General features: G+C 48.7%; 1 protein-coding gene across 6 annotated transcripts; it reads left to right on the plus strand.

Annotated features, from left to right (window-relative positions):
* The first annotated feature begins 838 nt into the window (after nucleotides 1-838).
* On the plus strand, nucleotides 839-23,606 carry LOC102899166 (orphan sodium- and chloride-dependent neurotransmitter transporter NTT5-like). 6 transcript variants are annotated; one of them, XM_045047219.1, is made up of 11 exons: nucleotides 839-912; nucleotides 12,549-12,809; nucleotides 12,986-13,143; nucleotides 13,251-13,377; nucleotides 13,535-13,713; nucleotides 15,118-15,356; nucleotides 18,938-19,124; nucleotides 19,544-19,745; nucleotides 19,887-20,046; nucleotides 20,360-20,525; nucleotides 20,739-21,743. In XM_045047219.1, exons 2-11 carry the CDS (start codon nucleotides 12,587-12,589, stop codon nucleotides 21,219-21,221), a joined length of 2,124 nt encoding a protein of 707 aa, XP_044903154.1. In that variant the 5' UTR covers nucleotides 839-912; nucleotides 12,549-12,586; the 3' UTR covers nucleotides 21,222-21,743. The 6 variants fall into 6 exon arrangements, with proteins under 6 accessions (XP_044903154.1, XP_044903155.1, XP_044903157.1 ...); XM_045047220.1 differs by lacking the exon at nucleotides 839-912 and adding an exon at nucleotides 12,379-12,450; XM_045047222.1 differs by lacking the exons at nucleotides 839-912; nucleotides 20,739-21,743 and adding an exon at nucleotides 22,618-23,606.
* The last annotated feature ends 2,211 nt before the right edge of the window (nucleotides 23,607-25,817 follow it).

The following is a 25,817-nucleotide window of genomic DNA, read 5'->3' on the forward strand; positions in this document are numbered from 1 at the left end:
GTGATGGGGCCCAGACGCAGGCAATGGGATGTGGGCTATGGACCCGAAGCCCAGAAGAATGAATCAACAGGCGCAGGCACGCCTAGGGGCTGGGCTCAGTTGTGAGCATCTCCAGGGTGAATTGCCTAAATCGCCTTATGGCTGCAGCTAAATATTGAAATCACCGCTGGCCCCAGTAGCGGTGGTTCCCCGCAGAAACTCCGACCTTTGTCCCGCGCCCAGGCAGCCCCCCCCCCCCGCCTCGCCACGCCCACAGAAGCGACCGGTCTTCTCCAGACTCGTGCGTCAGTGGCGGGTAAAGGGGGGTGCAGTGGCCCTAGCCCCCGGCCCCTAACCTCTCGGGGCGCCAGCCATCTTGTTTCCCCGGCCACCACCCCCCACCGCCTCTGGATGTAGACCACCCAGCCTCCCCTCCTAATCTCCCTTTCTCTCCAGGAATTTAGGGATCCAGGATGCCCTGAGTCTGGGAGGGGAGGGTTGGACACCAGACACCGAGAGGCAGAGTAGTAAAGGCCAGCAGGTAGAGCGGAAGTCTGGTGGCACGTCTTGCCCCTTCCTCCCTCCCCATCCTACCTCCCCTCCCCTCCCCCTTTCTCTCTCTCCCTCCTCAGGTCACCGATGGGGGACACCAACTTTCCCCAGCAGGTCACCTGGGCTGAGTCTGTGGGGTTGGGATGCTGTAGGCACATCCTTCACTGACCGGCTCCGAGGTGGACTCCTGGGACTCTCCCATCTGGATCGAAGAGTTTCCTGCCTGGTCTTCAAACTGCTTGTCGCTCCTTTGATTCTCTGAGAGCCTGGCGGAGAGTAGACAGAGCGGGGGGGGGGGGGGGGGGGGGGGGGGGAAGCCCAGAAAGACTGAGTTCCCATATCCAGGCGGGGCTGGACTGGTGACAAAGACAACTATCCCAGGCAAGTGCTACCTGGGCTGACCCCTCTGGCGGGGGAGGGGGTGTGAAGGCAGAAGCAGCATTGGCAGCAGAGTGAATTGCAGGTAGCCTTGATGGGGTGACAGTGGTGGCTGCAGCTGCGGGTGGGGGCTGGGAGGAGCTGGAAGCACCGGCCCATTCAGGAGGGTCCCTGGGTGCTGACCTAAACAGGACTGAGCCCCCTCAGGAAGATTTAAAGCAAATGATAGATTTGGTCAGGTTTATATGATGATGCTGGAATAAGTACCCATTAAAAATCATATTCATAAAGAATATCACATAGGAAAACACTCCTGATAAAGTGGATATCTATATATAATCTCCAATATTATGTCCAATTTGCAAGTAATACACATATTCATAGAGTATATATTAATATATATTTATGTGCTATATGCTGCATTTAACATTATCCAATACATAATATATAGTAATACCCAGTTTGTAAGAAATACACATGCATAACATATTCATATATACATATACTATAATAATACCCAATTTATAAAATTGGCTGTGCCTCCTTCTAAAACCTAAAGGGAATCCCAGCAGTGCCTCCAAAAGAAAAAGAAAGAAAGAAAGAACTAAAGGGAGCAAACATTTTATTTTATTTCTAAATGTTTGTTTATTTTTGAAAGAGAGAGGGAGACAGAGTACAAGGGGGGAGGGGTAGAGAGAGAGGGAGGCACAGAATCTGAAGCAGGCTCCAAGCTCTGAGCTGTCGGCACAGAGCCCAACATACGGCTCGAACTTAACAAACGGTGAGATCATGACCTGAGCCGAAGTCGGATGCTTTAACTGCCTGAGCCACCCAGGTGCCCCGGGAGCAAACATTTTAAATCATGGTATTTTTTAAGACTATAGACGTTGCACCTAGTTAAACTAAAACCTCAAACTTAAGCAAGAAGAGGCAGATGGCCTGCCTTACAAATAGCAACAACCCTAAGCCATCTTCTAAAGTCACCAGGTTGAACTGAGCTAGACTGTGTGCTGCACTGGAAGCGAATGCTGGTGCCAGTACTGCCCACAGAGGAGCTGAGAGGCATTTGCAGGGCAAGGTGACTGGCTGCCCCTCAGGCTGGAGTCTGTGCAGTGGGCTCTTGAATGGGTGGGGTGGGAGAGGGGCCACACACTTTCCAACCTCTAACTGGAAACTGGTTACCTGACAAAGGGCTGTTCTAATAAGAGGAAAAGCCTGGGAGATGCGATCCAACTACCAAAATAGCAACATTTCCAGATTTCCACAGTTTGTGGAAGAATTGTGTGTTTTTTTTAAGTTTATTTATTTATTTTGAGAGAGACAGAGACAGCATGAGTGGGGGAGGGGCAGAGAGAGAGGGAAAAAGAGAGAATCCCAAGCAGGCTCCGAGCTGTTAGCACAGATCCCGATGGCGGGCTCCATCTTACGACCGTGAGATCGTGATCTGAGCCAATATCAAGAATCAGACACTTAACCGACTGAGCCACCCAGCCCTGTTGGAAGCATTTTAATCAGGACATCCCAAGAGGGGCTACTGGGGGCATTGCACTAGGCACGAGAAAGGGTGTTTAGGTGTAAAGTGTATTAAAATCTCAAGAGACCTCTGGCAAAGGTGATCAAGGCTGGCTTCCTGGAGGAAGTTAGATCTGAGAGGAGACATCAGTGATGAGTTGAAGTTATCTGGATGAGGGAGGATGGGAAGGGGCAGAAGGGAGGGTGTTATGTGAGAAAGAGTCCTCTGTGCATTTACAGGCGTGTGTATGAACACTTAGAAACGTGATGTCTTCTTTATATGGATTCTCTTTTTACATAAATGGTATCAAACATTTGATATTCTGTGACTTTTCACCCAGAAGTGTGTTTTGGAGACTCTGTTATGTTCTTACATACCATATACCTCTTTTTTATTATAAAATATTATACATATTCACGGAAGTCCACAAAACTGAAATGTTCAGCGCAACGATCTATTCTCAAGCAAATACCCCAACCATCCTGGTCAGAAAAAGAACATTGCCTATATCCTCCGAATATTCCCTTGAGCCTCTCCCAAACCCCAACTCCTTCTGCCCCTCAGTGGGACTCACCATTCTGACCCTTAGGACCATTACTACTTTTCTTTCACTTATGGTTTTACCACCTCAGTGTGCATGCCTAAACACTTTAGTTTTTGGACTTTTATATAAACAGAGTCATATGATATGTATTCTTTAGGATGTAGCTTCTTTCACCGAATATGAAGTTTTGGGGATTTATCCATATTGTTAAGTGTGGCTGTAGTTCATTTTCTTTGTTGTGTAGTGTTCTTTTGTACTGGTGATATCACTATATATATATATCCACGCTACTGTGTTGAACTTCCTGATTGTTTCCTGTTGGGGTTGTTGCAAACAGTGCTGTTAAGGAAATTCCTGTATGTGTGCTCTGTTGCACACAGTGAAATTGCTGTTCGTGGGATATATATATCTTCCTTTTTTTTTTTTTTTAATGTTTATTTGCTTATTTTGAGAGCAAGAGGAGAGGGAGTGTGAGCTGGAGAGGGGCAGAGAGAGAGGGAAAGAGAGAATCCGAAGCAGGCTCCACATTCAGCACAGATTCCCGCTCGGGGCTCGATCTCACAAACCGTGAGGATCATGACCTGAGCTTAAATCAAGAGTTGGATGTTTAACTGATTGAACCACCCAGGCGCCCCTGTATACCTTCAATCTTAATAGGTAATGGCCCACCCATCTCTAAAACTAATTTTGTAAGTTTCCATTCCCCTCCCCCCCAGAAGTGTATAATATTCCCCATGGCTCCTCATCCATCAATATTTGGTGTTCTTAGCCTTTCCATTCTACCAGTCTGACTGGTGTGAAGTGGCCCCTCAATGTGTTTTTTAATTAAAACAAATTTTTTTGAATGTTTATTTTTGAGAGACAAAGCACGAGCAGGGAGGCACACAGAGAGAAAGGGAGACACAGAATCCGAAGCAGGCTCCAGGCTCTGAGCTGTCAGCACCAGAGCCTGACGAGGGCCCTGACCTGAAGTCGGATGCTTAACTGACTGAGTCATCTAGGCACCTCTCCCTCGGTGTGGTTTTTTTTTTTTTTTTTTTTTTTTTTTCCCAACGTTTTTATTTATTTTTGGGACAGAGAGAGACAGAGCATGAACGGGGGAGGGGCAGAGAGAGAGGGAGACACAGAATCGGAAACAGGCTCCAGGCTCCGAGCCATCAGCCCAGAGCCCGACGCGGGGCTCGAACTCACGGACCGCGAGATCGTGACCTGGCTGAAGTCTGACGCTTAACCGACTGCGCCACCCAGGTGCCCCCCCCCCCCTCGGTGTGGTTTTAATCACCATTTCCCTTCTGTTTAAATAGTTTGAACCCTCTGATATATTGTTCACTGCCCATTTATTTGGAGGATGACTTTGGTGAAAGGTCTCCACATTTCCTGGAACATTTTTCTATTGGGTTATTTATATTTTTCTTATTAATTTGTAGGAGCTTTTTATAGATTCTGGACTTTTTTTAAAAACCTCCCTCAGCTACCCGTGTGGCAGATTTTTTCTCTGTGGCTTTTAACATTTTTAATGCTGCCTCTTGATGAATAGATGTTCTGAATTCTAATGAAGTCAAATTTACTTATTGTTTCCATTATGGTTAGTGTTTTCCAAGTCCTGTTTCTGAAATCTTTCTCAACCTACAGATCATGAAGATACTCCCTCTTATTAATTTCTTTAGAAGCTTTATGAATTTGCCTTTCATTTTTTAATCTCATGGTCAAATTTCATTGTTTCCATATGAATATACATTTTCCCATCCTAATTATTTAATACTGTCATTTCCATGATACTCTGGGTTGACATGAAATCTCTCTCCATTTATTTAAAATTTTTACTTCTCTTAATAATCTGTTTTAGGTTTTGGTATAGAAGTCTCATCTTTCTTTTGTTAGATTTATTCCTAAGCACTTGAAATATCTTAATGTTATTATTTAAAAAAAATTTTTTTTCAACGTTTATTTATTTTTTGGGACAGAGAGAGACAGAGCATGAACGGGGGAGGGGCAGAGAGAGAGGGAGACACAGAATCGGAAACAGGCTCCAGGCTCCGAGCCATCAGCCCAGAGCCCGACGCGGGGCTCGAACTCACGGACCGCGAGATCGTGACCTGGCTGAAGTCGGACGCTTAACCGACTGCGCCACCCAGGCGCCCCAAAATATCTTAATGTTATTATTAATGCCATCTTTAATTTTTTTCATTACCTATTTATTTATTTCTTGCTGGTATCTAGAAATGCTATTTATTGTATTCCGTTAACCCTGTATCCAGCCACCTTGCTAGACTCACTTGCTGGTCCTAATAATGTGTTTATAGATTCTGTTTTATGTTTTACATACATAATCGTATCTGTAAATAATGACATTTTTTACTTCTCATCCCAACTTTACACTTTAAAAAATCTTGTTGCACTTGCTGGCACCTTGTACCAATTATCGATTGCCACCCAAATGCTGCAGAACAAATGACTTCAAAATTCAGTGAGTTAAAACAACAAGAATTTATTATTATACCTCATAAGCCATGAGGGTGGGCTCAACTAATATGTAGGGGCATTAGTTGACTGGCCATTGACTGTTCGACGCTAGCTTGAGCTGGGACCACTGGAGTGATTCAGCTCAGCTCAGATTCACATGTCTCGTCTTCCAGCAAATTAGCCTAGATATGTCCTCAGGGTGATGACAAGAGTGTAAGAGAGCAAGAAGTGGGGCACCTGGGTGGCTCCGTCGGTTAAGCGTCTGACTGGTTTCAGCTCAGGTCATGATCTCCCGGTTCTGAGTTCAAGCCCCACATAGGGCTCCATGCTGGCAGTATGGAGCCTGCTTGGGATTCTCTCTTTCTCTCCCTCTCTCTCTGCACCCCACCCCCCTCAAAACTAAATAAAAATTTAAAAAAAAATGAAGAGAACAAGAAGCAACAAGGAAGGCCCTGAATGGGCACACCAGCCCCAATGCAAGGGGTAGGAAAGTAGAGTATGGCCTCGTTAGTGAGAGGAACTGCAGAATCACATTGCAAAGGGAGTGGATATAGGACAAACTGAAGACTTAGAACCATGAATGCTGTCAATCAGCCCAGACTTTAAATTTTTTTTTTTCAATGTTTATTTATTTTTGGGACAGAGAGAGACAGAGCATGAACGGGGGAGGGGCAGAGAGAGAGGGAGACACAGAATCGGAAACAGGCTCCAGGCTATCAGCCCAGAGCCTGACGCGGGGCTCAAACTCACGGACCTCGAGATCGTGACCTGGCTGAAGTCGGACGCTTAACCGACTGCGCCACCCAGGCGCCCCTTTCAGCCCAGACTTTAAATCCAGTTTGACTAGAAGGGACTGTGGTGGGCATCTTTGTCTTATTCCCGAACTCCAAGGGAAAGCTTTCAACATTTTATCATTAAGTACAGTATTTGCTGTAGCTTTTTTTGTAAATAACCTCTATGAAATTACAGATGTTCCTTTCTACTTCTAGTTTCCTAAAGTTTTTTTTTTAATGTTTATTCATTTTTTTTTAATTTTTTTTTCAATGTTTTATTTATTTTTGGGACAGAGAGAGACAGAGCATGAACGGGGGAGGGGCAGAGAGAGAGGGAGACACAGAATCGGAAGCAGGCTCCAGGCTCTGAGCCATCAGCCCAGAGCCCGACGCGGGGCTCGAACTCACGGACCGCGAGATCGTGACCTGGCTGAAGTCGGACGCTTAACCGACTGCGCCACCCAGGCGCCCCTTTGTTTATTCATTTTTGAGAGATAAGAGAGAGACAGAGCATGAGCAGGGGAGGGGCAGAGAGAGAGGGAGACACAGAATCCGAAGCAGGCTCCAGGCTCTGAGCTGTCAGCACAGAGCCTGATGTGGGGTTGGAACCTACAAACCATGAGATCATGACCTGAGCCAGAGTCTGATGCTTAACCAACTGAACCACCCAGGCACCCCAGTTTGTTTGTTTGTTTGTTTGTTTGTTTTAAAGGAATGGTTGTTGGGTTTTGTAGGATATTTACACAAATATTGAAATGATTGTATCATTTTTATCCTTTTTATGTTATCATTGATTTTTTACTTCTTTTTTTAAATGTTTATTTTTGAGGGAGAGAGAGAGAGAGAGAGAGAGAGAGCACACGATCAAGGGAGGGGCAGAGAGAGAGAATCCCAAGCAGGCTCCACACTGTCAGCACAGAGCCTAGTGCAGGGCTCAATCTCACCACCCAGGGGTCTCTGACATTTTACTTCTAAACTTCCCTGTATTACTGGAATAAACTCAATACAGTTGTCAAGTTATATTGTGTGTGTGTGTGTGTGTGTGTGTGTATGTTTTAGTTTATTTATTTTGAGACAGAGCACGAGTTGGGTAGCGGCAGAGAGAGAGAGAAAGAATCCCAAGCAGGCTCCACACTGTCAGCAGAGAGCCCAGTGTGGGTTAGAATTCACATACCATGAGATCATGATCTAAGTGGAAGTCAGATGCTCAACCAACTGAGCCACCCAGGTGCCCTGATATGTAGTATTTTCATTATCATTCTGTTCAAAATATTTTCTGATGTCCGTTATAATCAATTCTTTAACCACTGGTTATTTTTAAATGTAGTTCTTAATATCCAAACATAGGAGTCTTTAAACTAATTTTTGTTAATTTCTAGCTTAATTGCGTGTGGTCAGAAGTGTACTCTGTGTGACTGTGATCCTTTGGAATTTGTTGAGGTTTGTTTTACAGAAAATATGGTTGATTTTTTTGTGTAATTGTTTAGCATGTTCTTTAAAAGTATGTAATCTGCAGGTGTTGAATATAATGTGTGTGTGTGTGTACATATAAATATATATTCATTAGGTCAAATGTGCTAATTAAGTTGTTCAGGTCTTCTATATCCTTAATGAATTTTTGCTCTTTATCTTTTATGCCTAAGATAAGTAGATTCTATCAATTTCCTACATTTTGAGGCCACATTAAGGAATGTATAACATTTTAGAGGCACTGGAGTGGCTCAGTCAGTTGAATGTCCAATTCTTGATTTCAGCTCAGGTCATGATTTCATGGTTCGTGGGATCGAGCCCCACGTCCCTGACAGCACAGAGCCTGCTTTGGATTCTCTCTCTCCCTCTCTCTGCCCCTCCCCCTACTCATACTCTCTCTTTCTCTCTCAAAAAAAAAAAAAAAAAAAAAAAAAAAGCATAACATTTTAGGATTCATATGTCTTCCCAGTGAAAGGGAACTTTTTATCATTATTAAATTTCCCTCTTGGGGTGCCTGGGTGGCTCAGTCCTTTGGGTGTCTGACTTCAGCTCAGGCCATGATCTCCTGGTTTGTGAGTTTGAGCCTCAAGTCGGACTCTGTGCTGACAGCTCAGAGCCTGGAGCTTGCTTCTGTGTCTCCCTCTCTTTCTGCCCCTCCCCCATTCACACTCAATCTCTCTCTCAAAAATAAATAAACATTAAAAATTTTTTTGGGGCGCCTGGGTGGCGCAGTCGGTTAAGCGTCCGACTTCAGCCAGGTCACGATCTCGCGGTCCGTGAGTTCGAGCCCCGCGTCGGGCTCTGGGCTGATGGCTCAGAGCCTGGAGCCTGTTTCCGATTCTGTGTCTCCCTCTCTCTCTGCCCCTCCCCCGTTAATGCTCTGTCTTTCTCTGTCCCAAAAATAAATAAACGTTGAAAAAAAAAATTAAAAAAAAAATTTTAATTTCCCTCTTTATCTCTGGAGGCTTTACTTTAAATATTAAATACATCTTAATAGGGGTGCCTGGGTGGCTCAGTCGGTTAGGCGTCCGACTTCGGCTCAGGTCATGATCTCACGGTCTGTGGGTTCGAGTCCCGCGTCAGGCTCTGTGCTGACAGCTCGGAACCTGGAGCCTGTTTCAGATTCTGTGTCTCCCTCTCTCTCTGACCCTCCCCCGTTCATGCTCTGTCTCTCTCTGTCTCAAAAATAAATAAACATTAAAAAAAATTTAATAAAATAAATACATCTTAATATATAAATATTAAGTACATATAAACATTAATACTATAATGTGTAAAAATTATATATTAATATATTAGTAAAGCTATACAAGCTTTCTTTTGGGTAGAGTTTTCATGAAATACTATTTTCCATGCTTTTTACTTTTAATTATTCCAAATTCTTACATTTTAGGTGTCTCTTGTTAACAGCATTTAGTCTGATTTCAGGTTTTTATTGTCTGAAAACTTCATCTGTAATTGGAGCATTCAGTCCATTTACATTTAATACAAATACTGAAATGTTTAACTTTAAATCTCCCATTTAATTAGGTGTTTTGTACCTGCCCTATCTACTCTAGATTACTTTTTCTCTTCTTCTTGCATTCTTTGTGCATGGTTTGTTTTTATTAGTCTATTTTTTCCCTCTTATAGCTTAGAAGTTCCATTTCTTTGCTGTTCTTTTAATGGTTCCCCTGGATATTAAATATGCATGCATTTTATCAAATAATATTTATCGGTACCCTAAGCGAACCAAACGAGAGTTCGTCCACCTGATGCTAAGCAAGCAAATAAAAACTGGCACCAAGCTTTTGCAGTGAAGAAAGATTTACTGGGTGGCCACCACCCAGGGGAACCAGGAGCTAATGCTGAAAAGTCCCAAACTCCCTGATGACTTCCAAGTGGGGGTGGGGGGGGGTGGAGTTGGAGGGTAGTTTAAAGGGTGAAAATTCAGGGTGAGGGTCTCAGGGTCTTGGATCACTCTGATTTTTTGTTTGTTTATTTTTGAGAGAGAGAGAGAGCGCACAAGCAGGGGAGGGGCAGAGAGAGAGAGGGAGACACAGAATCCGAAGCAGCTCCAGGCTCTGAGCTGTCAGCACACAGCCCGATACAGGGCTTGAACTCACAAACTGTGAGATCATGACCTGAGCCACAGTTGGAGGCTTAACCGACTGAGCCACCCAGGCGCCCCAGATCATGTTGATTAATTAAGGATTTGCTCAACTATATTTCCTTTCTTGACCATCTTGACCTTCTGGCAAGTTCCTGACTGGTTTGGGTGTGACTGGAGCAGGGCCATCGCTCTGCTTTAGGGGCCTGAACCGATAAACCATTCTGAGCAGACTGCATTAGTGATGTCATCTCTAGAGTACAGAGGCAGAAGTTCCACATCCTGTGACTACTAAGCCACAAATTATTATGTTTTCTTGCAAACGCGGCACCTTAGACTTGTTACCTCCGGCAGAACAGCATCCCACAGACTTTTCAGGAGGAAACTCATTTCCTGAGGCAGTTTCTTTAACAGTAGCTAAGGGCTACGTGACTCTGGTCAGAAGCAGCTGAGAGCCCCATGTCTAAATTGTGGGGTCTAGGGTGGGCTTTCATCGCTGGTCTCAGGACTTTTATCCTCTTCCCAGACAATAAAAAGTACTTACAACAATTAAATTCCACTAACCACCCTCCTTATCTTCACTGTGGTGCAATTCTTACTCTTTGCTTAATTAAAACCAAACAAGATGTTACCATTACTTTTTGTGCAGTCTCAGTTCCATCCCCATATTTGCATTTCCATTATTCCTGATTCCTTTCTGCATGTCTGACCTTCCATCGAGGATAATTTCCTCTCTTGGGGCGCCTGGGTGGCTCAATCAGTTGAGTGTCCCTCTTTGGCTCACGGTTTGTGGGTTTGAACCCTGCATCGGGCTCTGTGCTCACAGCCCAGAGCCCACTTTGGATTCTCTGTCTCCCTTGCTCTCTGCCCCTCCCCCGCTCTCAGAAATAAACATTTTTGTAAAAAGATAACTTTCCCTCTTATGGAGGAACCCTCCGTCTTATTTCCTGGAGTTGAGGGCTTCCGGTGAGAGCACTCTTTGAAGTTTTGTCTTTATTCCATCTTCATTCTTGAAATAATTCGGGGCTCCACTAATTCCCAGCTGGTTGCTGTATTGCTTTTGACAGTGGCTGATGCATAAATTGTTCCACAATCTAATCCAGTTAAATTCAGGCTTTTTTACGGCAGTAAGTTTTTGAACTCAGTGTTTGACATTTGTTCTGACGCCAGGAGGGATCTTCTTAGCTGTCTCTTTCCCCCCGTTCTCTCTAGTGTATTCCTGGCCTAAATTTACTGATTTTGAGTGTGCCCTCAGGCTTAAACTTCTTCACACCCTGTTTCAAATAAAGTCAGTTCCTTTGGGAAGAGCTTCTGGGACCATTTGTTCTGAAGGCCTGTCTCTCTCCCAGGACAAGATCTTCAGATCTGGATGGGAACAGAGGCCTGCTTCTCTCTGAGTGCTTTTGGAGCAGGGTGCCACGTGGAGCATTAACCTCTGGTCTTACTGATTTGCCCCTCCTGACATATAACCTCCACCTCACCAATGAGCTGGGGCAAGGGGGTGACCAGGGCCCCCAGTATTCTCCACTTGTCGGGCCACAAATGAGGGCAGAGTGGAAGAAAGGGGCTCCGGACCTTTATACCACACACTTTCCTGGAATTTTGTCTCTGCCACATGTCGCCAAAAAGGAATGACAAATGCTGGTGATCTGCCCCTCCTGGGAAGGTGCCTGTAGCCTCTGAGTGGGAACTGGGGAGAGAGGGAACCATGTGCAGTTTCCACAGCACTGGGCCGGGAGTGAGGAGGGAGGGAGCAGGCTGTGGGTCACATGCCACAGACTCTCCCTGTTCATGGTGAGTTTTAGTAGATTTTCCTGACTAAACGTTTGCTGTGTGCCCTGAAGACATTTTCCAGAGTCCTTGAATGTTTTCTTTCTTGGTAATGTTCACAGGCTGTGTTTGTTTCACTAGGGGATGGGTCCACAGAAACTCACTGCTCCCCCCCCCACCATCTTGCTGCCTTTCCAGAAATAGAACCCCAAAGAAGCTCTTTACCCAATCTCTATACCCCACCTTAGATCTCTTGAATCAGAATCTGGAAGAGTGAGGCTTGGAGAATGAAAGGCAGGAGTCTGGAGGTTTTTGAGAGCTCCTCAAATGGTTGGGATACACAGGTTTGAGAACCGCTGGCCTAGAAGCCCGCATGCATTAGCTAGGCCAAGTAGACTAGAAGGAGAAAGGAAAGAAACCTGAGTTTCTTGAGTCTTTACTGCGTCCTTGGCACTCAATATCCACTATGTCATTTTTAATCCTTTCAGGTGGGGCTGATTTTTTTTTTTAACTAAGTTTTTTAAAGTTTATTTATTTATTTTGAGAGACAGAGCATGAGCTTGAGCAGGGAAGGGGTAGAGAGGGGGGAGAGAGACAATTCCAAGCAGGCTCCACATTGTCAGCGTGGAGCCATGTGGGGCTTGAACTCACAAACTGTGAGATCATGACCTGAGCCAAAATGAAGAGTCAGACGCTTTTAAGCGACTGAGCCACCCAGGTGCCCCCAGATGGGGCTAATGTTCAGCTGACATTCCACGGGCTATGGCTGGTTCATTCTGATTGGTGCTCACACCACAACATTACTAAATATTTTGAAATTCATCTAGCTTGTAAGATGAGAGAGAAAAAAACAACAACCACCGAGTCTCAAGGCGATGAAATTATTTGCCCAAAGTCCACTAGTGAGAAGGGCCAAGAGGTAAATTGTGGCCCTTTGTTGCCCTGAAACCCTGCCGGCGTGAAGTTTCAGTGTCTGAGACATAGCCCGTAAAGTCTGCTATTTTTGATGACCCCAAGATTCTGTCAGGAGTTAGTTGGCCTGAAAGAAGAAAGTCATGGAGTCCCTTGAAGAAATATCAGAGGAAGAGGCTCCCAAAGGACCCAGAACTTCCTCCTTCCTGTCCGGGAAGCTCACAGCCAAGGAGATTCTGGCCACCAAGACCCAAAACTACTTTGCTGAGACTAAAAGAACCGAGGATATCTTAATGCAGGTTGCTTTCTCCATTGGGCTGGGTAGCATATGGCGTTTCCCCTACCTGTGTCAGCGGAACGGAGGAGGTAAGGCCAAGGACCTGGGTCTTGAGTTTGGGGAAGGAGTTTTAAGGCTTGAAGCCCAGACTCCCGGGTCCTGGGGGAGGAGACACCTGGAGGTTCACCCAGACTTCTAGGGGATAAAGAGGAGGGGGGCCGGGACTCCTGGCTGCCTGAGCACAGCGCCTGGCTCCCTCCTCCAGGCAGCTTTATCCTGATGTACTTCCTCATGCTCCTCTCGTTTGGGATTCCCCTCCTGTACATGGAGATGATCATGGGGCATTGGCTGCGTGTGGACAACATCCGGGTCTGGAAGCAGCTCGTCCCCTGGCTGGGCGGCATAGGATACGCTAGCATATTGGTGAATGAGGGGCCCGGGCAAGAGGCATCCCCAAGTCACCCCTTGTGGTCTCCAGGCCCCCCGTCTCTGTCCATCCTGTCCCTCAGGCCCACTGTGTCCACCCCTAGGTGTGCATCTTGATGAGCTTGTATAATAGCGTCATCATCACCTGGAGCCTCTCCTACCTGGCCAACTCCTTTGATAACTCCCTGCCCTGGAACCATTGCCCACTGGTGAAGACCACCAATGTCACTGGTGAGGAGAGGGAGAGAGGAGGCCGGCAGGGCCAAGGGAGGCAAGGGCACCAAGGAGCAGGAGAGAGGCAGTGAGAGCCACGGGGGAGGAAGTGAAGAGCGGGGGACAGGCACCTAGTGAGGTGGTGCCTAAGCACCTGGGTCCCCCCCCCCCCCAGACCTCTCTTGCCTTCGGACTGTGTCCCACCAGTACTTCTGGTACCACACCACCCTGAGCGCCTCAGGCCACATTGAGGAAGGGGTCGACGCCCTCGTCCTGCACCTCACACTGGGCATCTTCGCAGCCTGGTTCCTCCTCTTCTTAACCATGATCACAGGGCTGAAGATTTCAATGCAGGTAAGCCACCACCCCTACCCCCCCACTGGCCCCACCACAATCCGGCCGGACACCATCCCACTCCTTCCTGCTGACCTCTCTTCTCTAATCCCCAAGACCCTCCCCCACTCCCAGAGGACAGGCTCTGCCATCCAGGGCTCCCCAAGGCAGCAGCGTCAACCCCTCCTGTCACAAAGAACTGCCCCTGTCCCACCCACTGCAGGAAGGAGCGCCTGGTACCCACTCTTCCCCATGCCTCACCCCCAGGTCACAGCAGTGGAGACCTTCTAGGGCAGACCACAGCCTCGCCCCTCGAACCTTGCACCCTGTGCCTGCCCGCATATTGACAGGGCCTGTTAATCCCTGAAGGAGCCAGTTGGCTACCAGTTCCTTTCCAGAGTCTTCCATTTTATTTTATTCCAACCCATACTTCCAATCCATGCCCCTGCCACCTGGATCATCTTCTCCTTACGTGGAAAATTTATTCTGGTGTGTTTATTAGGTCACTTCAGTTAACCTTACCCGCAGCTTCTGGCCCCCAAAACAGTTCATGCAGTCGGTTTCCACCCCATGTGTCCCTGGAGCCATCTCTCCACAGCCTTCGAGATAAAGCAGATTTTACTAAAGGCTCAGTAGGGGCACATGGAGGGAGGGGGCCTGCCTTCCTCTCCCAGAGCGGAAAGAACCAGAAATACTTCAAAATTCCCACTGACCGTGTTACTCTCTCCCAAAGTCTCTCCTCGGTTGCTTTTCCTCTGTCTTCACCGGTGACATTGTCCCATGCGGTTAACTCACGCCAAGACCATAAAACCCAGGCAGATGATAATGTCCAGCTGCCCTGCCGCCTAAAAGCCATCTCTACTTGGTGTCTCACCCCTCACCTCTGAGCAGCTTATTGGTAGATTCTTCCCCCAAAACAACATCACCGTCTCCTAAGGATAATCCTCCGACAGCTCCCTCATGTCACAGCCAGGCCACCTTCACCCGGCTCAGCCCAGCTTATCTCCCTCTCTCTAGGCCTGCCGACCTGTGCTCCCTGTAATGCTTGCCTCCGCCTGCCCCTCCTCCCCCCTTCTCCTGACTTCTGGTTTGTGTCTTGACCCACCTGGCCAGATCCTGATTTTTTCGGCATTCCTCCTCTACATCCTCCTCCTCTGCTTCCTCATCCGAAGTCTCTTCTTGGAAGGCGCAGTTGCCAGCCTCAGACGTATGGGGACCGCAGAGGTGAGGTGGGGACTCCACACCTCCTCCCTCCCACGGCTCCCCAGGCCTTCTCTGACTCTTCTTCTCAGACACCTTTCCTAAGGCCCCCAGCCTGCCCCTCATCCCCTGCTCCCCAGCCCAGCTTGCCCTTCTTCCAGCTCACCGACGGGTCCGCCCTCAGGCTCACCCCCAAACGTCTCTCTCTCCCAACCCCATCCACAGCTCTCATCCTGGGCCTCGCTGGACCTCTGGCGTCAGGCAGGAGGCCATGTGGTTTATTCCTTAGGCCTGGGCCCGGGCACCACCATCAACTTCTCCTCCAAGGCTGGAGGCAACAGCTACATCCAGGTGGCCTCCTTGGTGGCCCTGGTCAACCTGGTGACCTCATTGCTGCTCACATCCATCATCTTTATAGTGCTGGAGTTCTGGGCCACCACCAGCGGCCACACCTGTGTTGAGAAGTGAGTAATTACAGCCTTGCAGGTCCAACAGGAGGTCCCTCCCTCCACTTTGGCAATCCCCCAGCCTCATGGGCCTTCACGCCCCGGCCTCTCCAATAATAATAACAATAACAGCAACAGTTATCATAGTCATCATAATATCACATTCTCAGAGAAAGCTGCCAAATGATAATAGTCTAAAAACTTTTTTTAACGTTTATTTATTTGGGGGTGGGGGTGGGGGGAAGGGACAGAGAGAGAGGGAAGGAGAATCCCAAGCAGGGTCTGTGCTGTTAGCACTGAGCCTGAAGTGGGACTCAGTCCCACAAACTGTGAGATCATGACCGAAGCTGAAACCAAGCATCGGACGCTCCGCCAGCTGAACCACCCGGGTGCCCCCAGATGATACTGTTCTAATATCCACCACTTTATAGATAAGAAAATAGGCCCAGAGACAGGACTGTCCGAAGGTTTCCATAAATTGTAGTTGGTGTAAAGAAGACTTCAAAATCAATTCTTTAACTCGCAGAGGTTGTACAGCATCCTGGGCCACAATCAAAGGTTACTGGCCTAGGCTACATATTGGAATCATTTGGGGAACCTGGAAAACACTTACACCTGAGTCTCACTTCCAGCGATTCTGATTTACTTGGTCTGGGATGCCTTCAGGCATTGGGATTTTTTTTTTTTTTTAATGTCCAAGGTGGGGGATGCCCGGGTGGCTCATAGGTTAAGCATCTGACTTCAGCTCAAGTCATGATCTCACGGTTCATGAGTTCGAGCCCCACATTGGGCTCTGTGCTGGTAGCTTAGAGCCTGGAGCCTGTCTTGGATTCTGTGTCTCTGCCCCTCCCCTGCTCTCTCTCTCCCTCTCTCTCTCTCTCTCTCCCTCTCTCTCTCAAAAATAAACAAACATTTAAAAAATTTTATAAAAAAAAAAAATCTCCAGGGCGCCTGGGTGGCTCAGTCGGTTGAGCGACCGGCTCAGGTCATGATCTCACAGTTTATGGGTTCGAGCCCCGCATCAGGCTCTGTGCTGACCGCTTGCTCAGAGCCTGGAGCCTGCTTCAGATTCTGTGTCTCCTCTCTCTGCCTCTCCCCACTCACGCTTTGTCTCACTCTGTTTCTCAAAAACAAATGTAAAAAAAAAAAAAAATCTCCAAGGTGGGATTTTTCTTCCAGTTAGGATGTTGAAGGATGCAAAAGTCCATGCTTCCTTGGTACCAGCAATTTTAAAAATGGATAAAATAAAAATAATACTTTCCTATAATGTTACTGAAGAGCAGTAGACACAAAGGAGCCCTCATGAACTAAATAAAGCCTGGAGAGTAATGAGTTCATCGTACATGAGCAAAGAGCCACGAATGCCTTCATATCTGGGGGTAAGTGGCTCCTCGGGTGCATGTGGCTGGAGGCACAGGCCTGTCACGGATGGAGAGACTTTGCACTGACAAGGGGAAACCGTGCAAGCATTTAATAACAGTATGGGCTGCCAGCAGGTGTTGGAATCGCAACGAGCCCCCAAGGAGGAAATACACCACTGGACCCAACGGTTTGCCTCTCTATTCCCAGGAAAGGTTTTTGGAGAAGGGGCAGAAGTGCAAGGGAGACAAGGGAGCAAGCAGAGGAGCTCCGCCTAGTCTTGTGGTTTCAGGACCTGTGGCCCCACTGGAGCTGTGTGCGAAGACAAACCCAAAACATCTACAGCTACTACCAGCCCACTTCAACCCAAATAATGACAACATCAAAGATATTAGTCCTCATGGTGGGGGGGAAGGGCAGTGTGCAGGAAGTTGGGGGCATGGCCCGAGGGCAACGTGAGCCCTCCTTAATCCCATTTGAAGGCAGAGAAAAAACTAATGAAAACTGTCACCCACCCCAGCTCGCCTCAACGCTTAGAAAACTAAATAGCCCTAACTCTTGGCTGCCTGTTGGAATAAAAGTCTTAAATTTATCGAGATTTCGCAAAATAAAACAGATCACAGACCTTCCTCCTTTGTTGTTCTATCTACAACGCCCCACATGGAATTGAACACTCTCGAGACATTCCGAAACCCAGGAAAATAGAATCCATAGCCAAGAGAAAAAAAAAAGAAGACCCAAAGATCATCAAGACATTAGAATCAGCAGACAAGACCTTTAAAACACCGATTATAAATATGTTAAGGGATTGCATAGAAAAGATGAATAAAATGGAAGCAATGGAGGTATTTTAGGAAAGATATGGAAAATCTAACAAAGGACCACATGGAAATTATAGAACTCAAAAAGTCGATGAAAACAAAGTTTCACTGGATGTATTTAGTATTCACCCAGCAGAATAAAGGATCAGTTAATCTGAGGACAGGTAATTAGAAGTTCTACAAAGTGAAACACAAAGAGGAAAAAAACGAAACAACTGAAGAAGACCTTCAGTGACCTATAGGACTAATATATGTGGGGGGGGAGGGTTAGTTTATTTTTTATTTGTTCTGAAAGAGCGAGCGGGGGAGGGGCAGAAAGAGAGAGAGACAGAATCCCAAGCAGGCTCCATGCTGTCAGTGCAGAGCCCGGTGAAGGGCTCAATCTCATGAACCATGAGATGACCTGAGCCAAAATCCAGTTGGACACTTAACCAACCGAGCCACCCAGGCGCCCCAAGATTAATCTATGTTTATTTGGAGTTGTGGGAGGAGAGGTATAATGGCCGAAACTGCAAACAATCCAAATGTCTGCTAGGAGGTGAGTAGATAACAAATCTTAGTATAGTCATTCAATGAATGGAATACTATCTGCCAATTAAAATGAATGAACTGGGTTTATTAATGTATATTTTTTAATGTTTATTTTTGAGACGGAGACAGAGCATGAGTGGGGGAGGGGCAGAGAAAGAGGGAGACACAGAACCTGAAACAGGCTCCAGGCTCTGAGCTGTCAGCACAGAGCCCGACATGGGGCCCAAACCCATGAACCGCGAGATCACGATCTGAGCCGAAGTCGGACACCCAACCAACTGAGCCACCCAGGCGACCCTATTAATATTTTTTAATGTTTATTTTTGAGAGAGAGAGCATGGGCAGGAGAGGGGCAGAGACATAGGGAGACACAGAATCTGAAGCAGGCTGCAGGCTCTGAGCTGTCAGCACAGAATGTCATGTGGGGCTTGAACTCATGAACCACAAGATCATGACCTGAGCCGAAGTCCAATGCTTAACCGACTGAACCACCCAGGTGCCCCCAAATATCCCCCCTTTTATTAGGACACCAGTCCTACTGGATTAGGGGCCAGTATGACCTCATCTTCAATTACTTCTGTAACAACCCTCTTTCCAAACAAGGTCACATTCTGAGGTAGTGGGCCTTAGGACTTGAACATATGAATTTAGTGGGGGGCACACTTCAACCCATAACACTGAGGAGTCCTAGCTACAACAAATCTAGAATCTTCTGCCCCTTTGGGGACTCCCCAGTGCAACTCCCCTGCCAAGTCCACCTGATTCACTTCCAGCCCCTGTCTATTTGCCCTTGTGACTCGGCTGAACTCCTCTTGCACAACTCACTTTCCTCTCAGGCAGCAGAGGGGCCAGACTGCTCACCACATTTCCTTTGCTTTTCCCGTTCAGGAGTGTCTCAAAATTGATAAGCCTGATAAAAAAGGGGGTGCTGCCTCAGGATGCCAAGCCCCCGGAAGACATCCTCCTCCTGCCCGCCCTGGACTACCTAGACTGGATCAGCAATCTCCCTCAACACCTCCAGTACCCGGTCATCCACTTCTCCCCATCCTGCAGCATCGTGACCCAGAAGGATAAGGTGTGTTTGTGGGGGTGGGAGAGTGCTTCCCAGAGGCCCCACAGGACACTGGGAAATGCATTCCCCAGGAGCCTCATGGGGCACCCACGCATCTTCAGAGGAAGGTGGCAGTTATAATCAAGTTTCCACCACCGTTACCTGTGCACTAGGGTCTTCGCTAAGTGGTCACTTGACTTTAATCCTCACATCAACCCTAGGAGCCCAGTTTGTTAGAGGAGGAAACTGCGGCCTCAAGAGGTGAAGCTCACACAGCTCAGGAAAGCAAGCAGGGCAAACACTCAGCCTTCTGCCGGCTGCCCACCACTCTCTGCCTCTTTCCTCTGTCCGAGACAGACATTGCTAATCGATCACTGCACCATTCCCCCACCCCCCACCCCAATCCAGACCCAGCACTGCCTGAGAGCCCTTCTCCCCCACAGTTCATGGAGGGCCCTGGCCTGGCATTCGCAGCTTTCTCCCAAGCCATCTCGCTGTTCCCTGGCGCCTCTCTCTGGGCCATCCTCTTCTTCTTGGCCCTGGTCATCATGGGGCTGAGCACCTTGATGAGCATCTTGGAAGGCATTGTCTGTCCCCTCCAGACCTCCTTCTCCCTCTTCAGGAGGTATCCCAAGCTGCTCTCAGGTACTGTGGGTTCTCGGCCTAGCAAAGACCCTGCCCTGCTGCCCCCTCTCCCCAGGCCACCCCAATCTCTAGAGCTCACTTTGACCCCTAGCCCAGCCCTGCGCATAGACCTCAGTGTGGCCAAACCTGCCTTTGTCACAGTGCTCGTCTGCTTGGGAGGTTTTCTGGGCAGCCTCGTCTTCACCAGTCACGCTGGCAGCTACATAATGTCCTTGTTTGATGACTGCCTGGTCCCGCTCACCCTCATCGTCATTGTGGCCTTCCAGAATGTGGCCCTGGCCTGGATCTATGGAGCCAGGAGGTGACGTCCAAGCCCCGGGGGCCCATCCAGCCAGGGACCCACCCCAGGTCTCTGCTCCCTTTGTCCATCCGACAGCAGGGGGCCCAGCCAGCAGCTGGCGGGGTACAGGCACAAGGAGCAGTCAGGAACCAGGGGCCATAGGGGACAGTCTGAAGGCAGAGGGCTGGAGCACTACACGCATGCAGGTTCCCGTCCTCAGCGAGGGCCCAGCAGGACTTGGCAGCCAGTGAGAGAACCGCTCCCAAGCGCTCGGGTCCCGGCTGCCAGAGGAGGGCTCCTACCCAGACATCTACGCCTGTTGTTCCCTCCCCAGATTCAGGGAAGAAATGTTCAGTAAACTGGACCGCCTGCTGTGGTCCTTCTTCACTTTCCTGTGGCGCTACGTGACCCTGCCTGGGCTGCTGGCCCTCTTCACCATCTGCCTCATGCAGCTCCACCGGAGGGTACCGTCCTACTACACCGCCTGGAACAGCAGTATGGTGAGGTCCCCCTACCCTGGCCTCTCACCACCACTCCGGGCCCCGTTCATCTCATCTCCCACTCCACGGAGACCCGAGGTCTGGGCTCCTTCCATCCCCAGAGAACCTTTAGCCAGCTTCCCAGTCCCTGGGGAGTGGAATCCCCAGCATCGCGGGGATTGAACCCCCCCCCCCCCACTTCCTCCCACCCCGCTCCCTTCTTTCGGCCTCCAGAGCCAGGAAGTAAAACAGCCCTACCTGCAGAGCGCCCTGAGCTGGGTCACCTTCCTCAGCATCCTCACCTTTCTGCCAATCCCAGTGCAGCCACTCCACCACTGGTGGCACCTCGAGGACCACGTTGCTTTTGATCCCTTTGAAACGCTACAGTCCAAAAAGATGCCCTTGGTGCCCCCCAAGTCGTTACAGTACCCCAAACACCAATTGGTGACGTCCCAGAAGACAGACACTGAATGCTCATCTAGAAAAGTCAACCCACCCTTGATTAGGAGGCTGAACCTGAGCTCCTTATGGAGGTTCAGCCTGCCCTTGAGTGAGTACAGCCAGAGCTCTTCCTGGTTCAGCCTGCCTGTCATTTCATCCCTGACATCTGCGCTGTCCATGAGGAATGCCAGCACTCCCGTTTCAAGGCAGGTGAGCCTGGCCTCAGAAACCATAGGCAACAGTGACAAGAGCAGGGAGACCCAGGAAGAAAATTAGGACTCTGTTCAATAACTGGTGACACCACCCATTTTTCCAAATCTGGCATTAGCGCCCATCTTGCTACAGAAATAATCGGTCCTGTCGGGAAGTAGGGAGAGGGACACATGGAAATTTTGCCTAGCAACCACTGACGTCACTCAGTTGGCCTTGGGAGGAAACGGACAGCTCAGGAGCGCCTTCCTCTCCTGGAATAATACCGATTCTGCTAAGTGGAACACTCTGATCTGGGGTTGGAGAATTCAGAAGAAATCAACTCAGCCATTCACAGGGCTGCACCTAGGGCCTCCTTTCTCCCTGTGAGGAGGGAGCATCATGTTGGCATGATGGAGATGGGCCTCGAGGCACTTTCCGGGATCCAGCCTTCCCAGTTATCATGGAGACAGACAGTGTTCTCTCCAAACCCCAAACTCCACCACCAACCTGGAACACTGGGGTAGCTAACGCCTCCAGGGCTGCTCTCTCAGAACGGGGCTGGGATAACGAAGCTGAGTCAATAAATTGATCCACTGAGACCCCGCGCACAGGCTGTGGGCACAGTGTTCTTTCCATCAGCCTCCTTCTACACACATATCGTCCAGATCTCCAACCTCTGGTGAACCGAGTGTCCAATCTGGTGATTCCAATCTCCCACTCCCTTCGGGACACAGATACGGAGTTTCTAGACTCCTCCTTGTTCTGGAGTTGAGCCAAACCATTGGGGAACTTTGCAGCAATCAGTATCACTCAATCTAGAAAGTGTGTTAACCCTTACACCTAACTTGGTAGTTGGGTGACCATACTAAATGTCTTATAATTATCATCTACCAAGAGAGTAGCACGCCTAGAACAGCACCTGGCAGGTAGGTCCTCTCTAGCTATCATGCTTTGTTCTCACGTGGGGTGGTCGGTCACCCACTTGGGTGCTGGGAGGGAGGTCACCTGGATTCTGTGGGCTCAGGACCCAGGAGTCTTAGAGAAAGAACTTAGAGCTTACTAGGTTTGTCTGTGGGGATAAGTGGCACCACCCTACCTCTTTGAATATCAGATGGAGTGAAGGCACCTGGGGGGTGGGGGGAGGCACCTTCTAGAAGCCACACCTCTTAGGGACTTCCTGGGTAACTCCCCATCCCCAGAGGTCATGACCTTGGGCATCAAGGTCCCATCACCACCCTCTCTGGTTCCCAATCACCTCCCAAGTGCCTGCCTGCCCATTCATACCTTCTATTTACCTCAGAGGCCTCTAAACATTCTTTATCACACTCCCCTATCCATGACAACTTTTGAGAAAATATTCCCAACATATGTAAGAAATCTACTTGTGACCTGCTGTCATTCTGCATACTTAATATTGGCAAAGCTTTGTCTTCCTTATTTTGGTTGAAAAAAATCTAAATTTTTCCTCCTGCATCTCCAGTGCAAATGGCTTCTACAACCTGATTTGAAGAGCCCCGGAAAAGGCAGAGGCAGAAGCTCACAGGCCCTTCCTTGTGTCTACGACTCACCCCTCCGGCCTTCCTGCCTCCTCCCTTGCTCTCTAGGGACCCTGGGTCTGGGATGACATGGCTCAGGAAACGAGCTGGGTGGAGAGGGCCTGGTCCCCGTACCCTCTCTCACCCTCTCCGAGTCTCTTCCCCTCTCCGAGCCAGGGCCGGCCACCCCAGGCCGGGTATGCCAAGAGTCCGGCGGGGTAAGATAAAAGCCAGTGTAGATGATGCATCTTAACCCACGTAGGGCTCTAGCAAGAAGGTGTTTTTTTTGTGCGAGGTTGTGGGGTGAGAAGTCCCGGCATGGAGGACGCGGTCCCAGGTCCTCTGGGACCTCAGAAGCCCCCAGGCCTCTGTTGGCACTTAGACGAGGCAACAGACGGGCCCTTTGCTGGGCTCCTTCACGCACCTCTCCTCCCAGGGAGTGGATACTGCAGGAGGCTCAGAGAAGAGAAGCAGCTGCTCTGAGATCAAGTAACCAGTCGGTGACTCAGGTGCAAATAGAATTGAGGTCCTCGGGTTTCTGGTCTGGGAACCTTTTCTTTTTCATTTCCATACCAGGTTAACCACTTCTTGACCTACATTCCCCAGTCTGAGGTGGGTGCTTCCACAAGCATGGAGGCGAAAACGAGGACATTTGAGGTGACCTGTGTGCCGGGGGTGGGGGGCGGGGGAGGCGTGGCGGTTGGCGATCTTGGTGAAAGTGGAGTGGGAGCCTCTGGCCCCTCTGCAACGGCTGTGGTGGAAGAGGTCTTGCAGCAGGGGTGAGGGGGGTTGTTTTAACCTGGATTTGGATGACCATACATTGGCTAAGTTAAGCCACATGCGTGGCATCAGCAAGTAGCTGCAGCTCAGACGGGAGTCGGCAAACCTTTCCTATAAAGGACCAGATAATAAATATTTTTGGCTTTGCAGGACATATGGCCTCTATTGTATATTCTTTGTTATTTGTTTTTTTTATAACTTGTAAAAGGGTTAAAAAAAAAATCAGTCCTAGCTCAAGGGCCAGAGATAACAGGCCGTAGTTTGCCAACCTCTGATCTAGGGCCATGTCAGGCCAACAAGAAAATGCTGGTGGCTAAACCAGAATTTAGTTTGAACTCCCTAGTTGGCCCGCTTTGGGCTAGGCTGTCATCCAGAGGGTTGGAACCACCAGGCTGTCCAGCAGAAAGATGACCCAAGAATGGTCAGGAACCAGAATCCTTACTTTTCAGAATAAGTCTTTGTAACTCCCCCACCCCTTCAGCCTCAGCCATTATCCAGGAGACAGCCTGGAAGAGATGAAGCCTCTCCGGAAACACGCACATTCAGGGACCAAACCGCCTACCTAAGGCGTGTGGACCAGGAGAACGCGAGGAAGGTAGTCCGAAATATATTCTGAACTGATTTTTGAGGAAATCGTTCCAAAAATACCAGATGCTTGTGGAGGGTAGGGAAAAGAGAAAGTCTCATCCAATACCTTAACTACAAATTTCAGTCTGTCTTCCCGGGTTGGCTTTGGGGTTGGGTGGCTGCCGCACCGCAGTGGATACTGCCAGTTGACCTACCCCAAAACGAAGACGTAAGGCTAGAGAGTCACAACGCCTCCAGGGGCGGGGCCTCCTCTTTCAAGGAGTGTTTCACGGCAAAGCGGGAACAGCCACCTTTTCCTAAAAGGTGCGTTCATGGAGGTTGTGTCAGCAGGTGGCGCTGTTGTGCTGGGAAATGGCCTCCCTGAGGGCCGCGGCAGGCGTGAGGACAGGAAAACCGGGATTCCCCTTTCTCCTTTTGGGATTCCTGCAATTTCTGGAGACCGCCCTGGAGACGACCGCACGTGCTCCAGTCTCTGGACGGGAGAATCCCCTGACAACAGGACATTCACAGCACGGACCGGAGAAACACGTACTAGTAGAAGCCATAACAGCACGCTGAACTGGCCCCAGGGCCCCTACCCAACAGTCACTTCAGCTTACTTTCCCCCAGTGTGCCTCATCAGTTGAATTCAGGCTTTTCTCCTTGGGGAACATGGACCAAGGAGCTTCAGCAAAATCTCCACCTGTGAGCTAGACAAGAGCCGCAAAAGGCTGATCCTTGTTGGAGGCTTGAGGACCAACCACTCGTCTTTCCTAAACTACGAAATGTCTGAGCCCACATAGTCCTCAGGTGATGACTCGGGTCACGGGGCCTTCTTTTTGGCTTCATTTAAAACCCACCTATTCCTAGTTAACTGTGATCGGGTGGCAGGCAACGCAACGAAAGTGGTGGAGCTCATTGCTAACAGTCACTCCTTCCAAAGATGCACAAAGGGCCGACAAGCGCAGGTGAAGAAGGTCAACGTCAATCATCAGGGGAACGCAAATCAAGCCCACAATGAGATACCACTTCACACCCACCAGAATATCCATAACCAAAGAAAATGGAAAGTCCCAAGTGTCAGTGTGGATCTGAAGAAATCGGAACCTCAGGCATGGCTGGTGGGAATGTGAAATGTAGCCACCGTGAAAATCAGCTTGGCAGTTCCCCAAAAAGTTAAACATAGAAATATCAGCAATTCCACTCCAGGCACACACCCAAAGGAACTGAAGACACTGTTCAAAAAACAAAACAAAAACAAAACCTTGTACGTGAACGTTCACAGCAGCATTATTCGCAATCGTCAAAAAGTAGAAACCATCCAAATGTTCCATCCACGGATGAATGGACAAAAGTGGTAAGTCCACACCGTGGATGTTATTCAGTCACAGGAAGGCATGAAATTCTGATACAACACCGATGAACCTAGAAAACACTGTGCTAAGTGAAACAAGTCAAACACAGGGGACCTCATATGTTCTGATTCAATGTGTATGAAATATCCAGGATAGGCAAATCTAAGAGATAGCAGAATGGTGGTTGCCGGGGGCTGGGGAAAAGAATGAGCCTAACCCTTCATGGGTACAAGGTTCCTGTTTGGAGTGAACCCTTCTGGAACTGGATAAATAATAAACTGGAAAAAAAATCTCTGTGCCCTTCCCCTGCTCGTGTTCACTCTCTAATAAAAAATTTGGGGCGATAGGGGACGTCTGGTGGCTCAGTCGTTTGTCTGACTTCGACTCGGGTCAGAATCTCCCGGTTTGTGAGTTCGAGCCCCACATCCATCGGGCTGTGTGCT

This window comes from Felis catus, chromosome E2 (genome assembly GCF_018350175.1).
Source record: "Felis catus isolate Fca126 chromosome E2, F.catus_Fca126_mat1.0, whole genome shotgun sequence".
Lineage (NCBI taxonomy): Eukaryota > Metazoa > Chordata > Mammalia > Carnivora > Felidae > Felis > Felis catus.

Bases quoted from the DNA above. Each gene is read 5' to 3' on its own strand.
- LOC102899166 (XM_045047219.1), top strand. From the start codon at position 12,587: ATGGAGTCCCTTGAAGAAATATCAGAGGAAGAGGCTCCCAAAGGACCC. The intron at 20,047-20,359 runs GTGACGTCCAAG...TTCCCTCCCCAG, and splicing joins TGGATCTATGGAGCCAGGAG to ATTCAGGGAAGAAATGTTCA. The intron at 20,526-20,738 runs GTGAGGTCCCCC...TTCGGCCTCCAG, and splicing joins CCGCCTGGAACAGCAGTATG to AGCCAGGAAGTAAAACAGCC.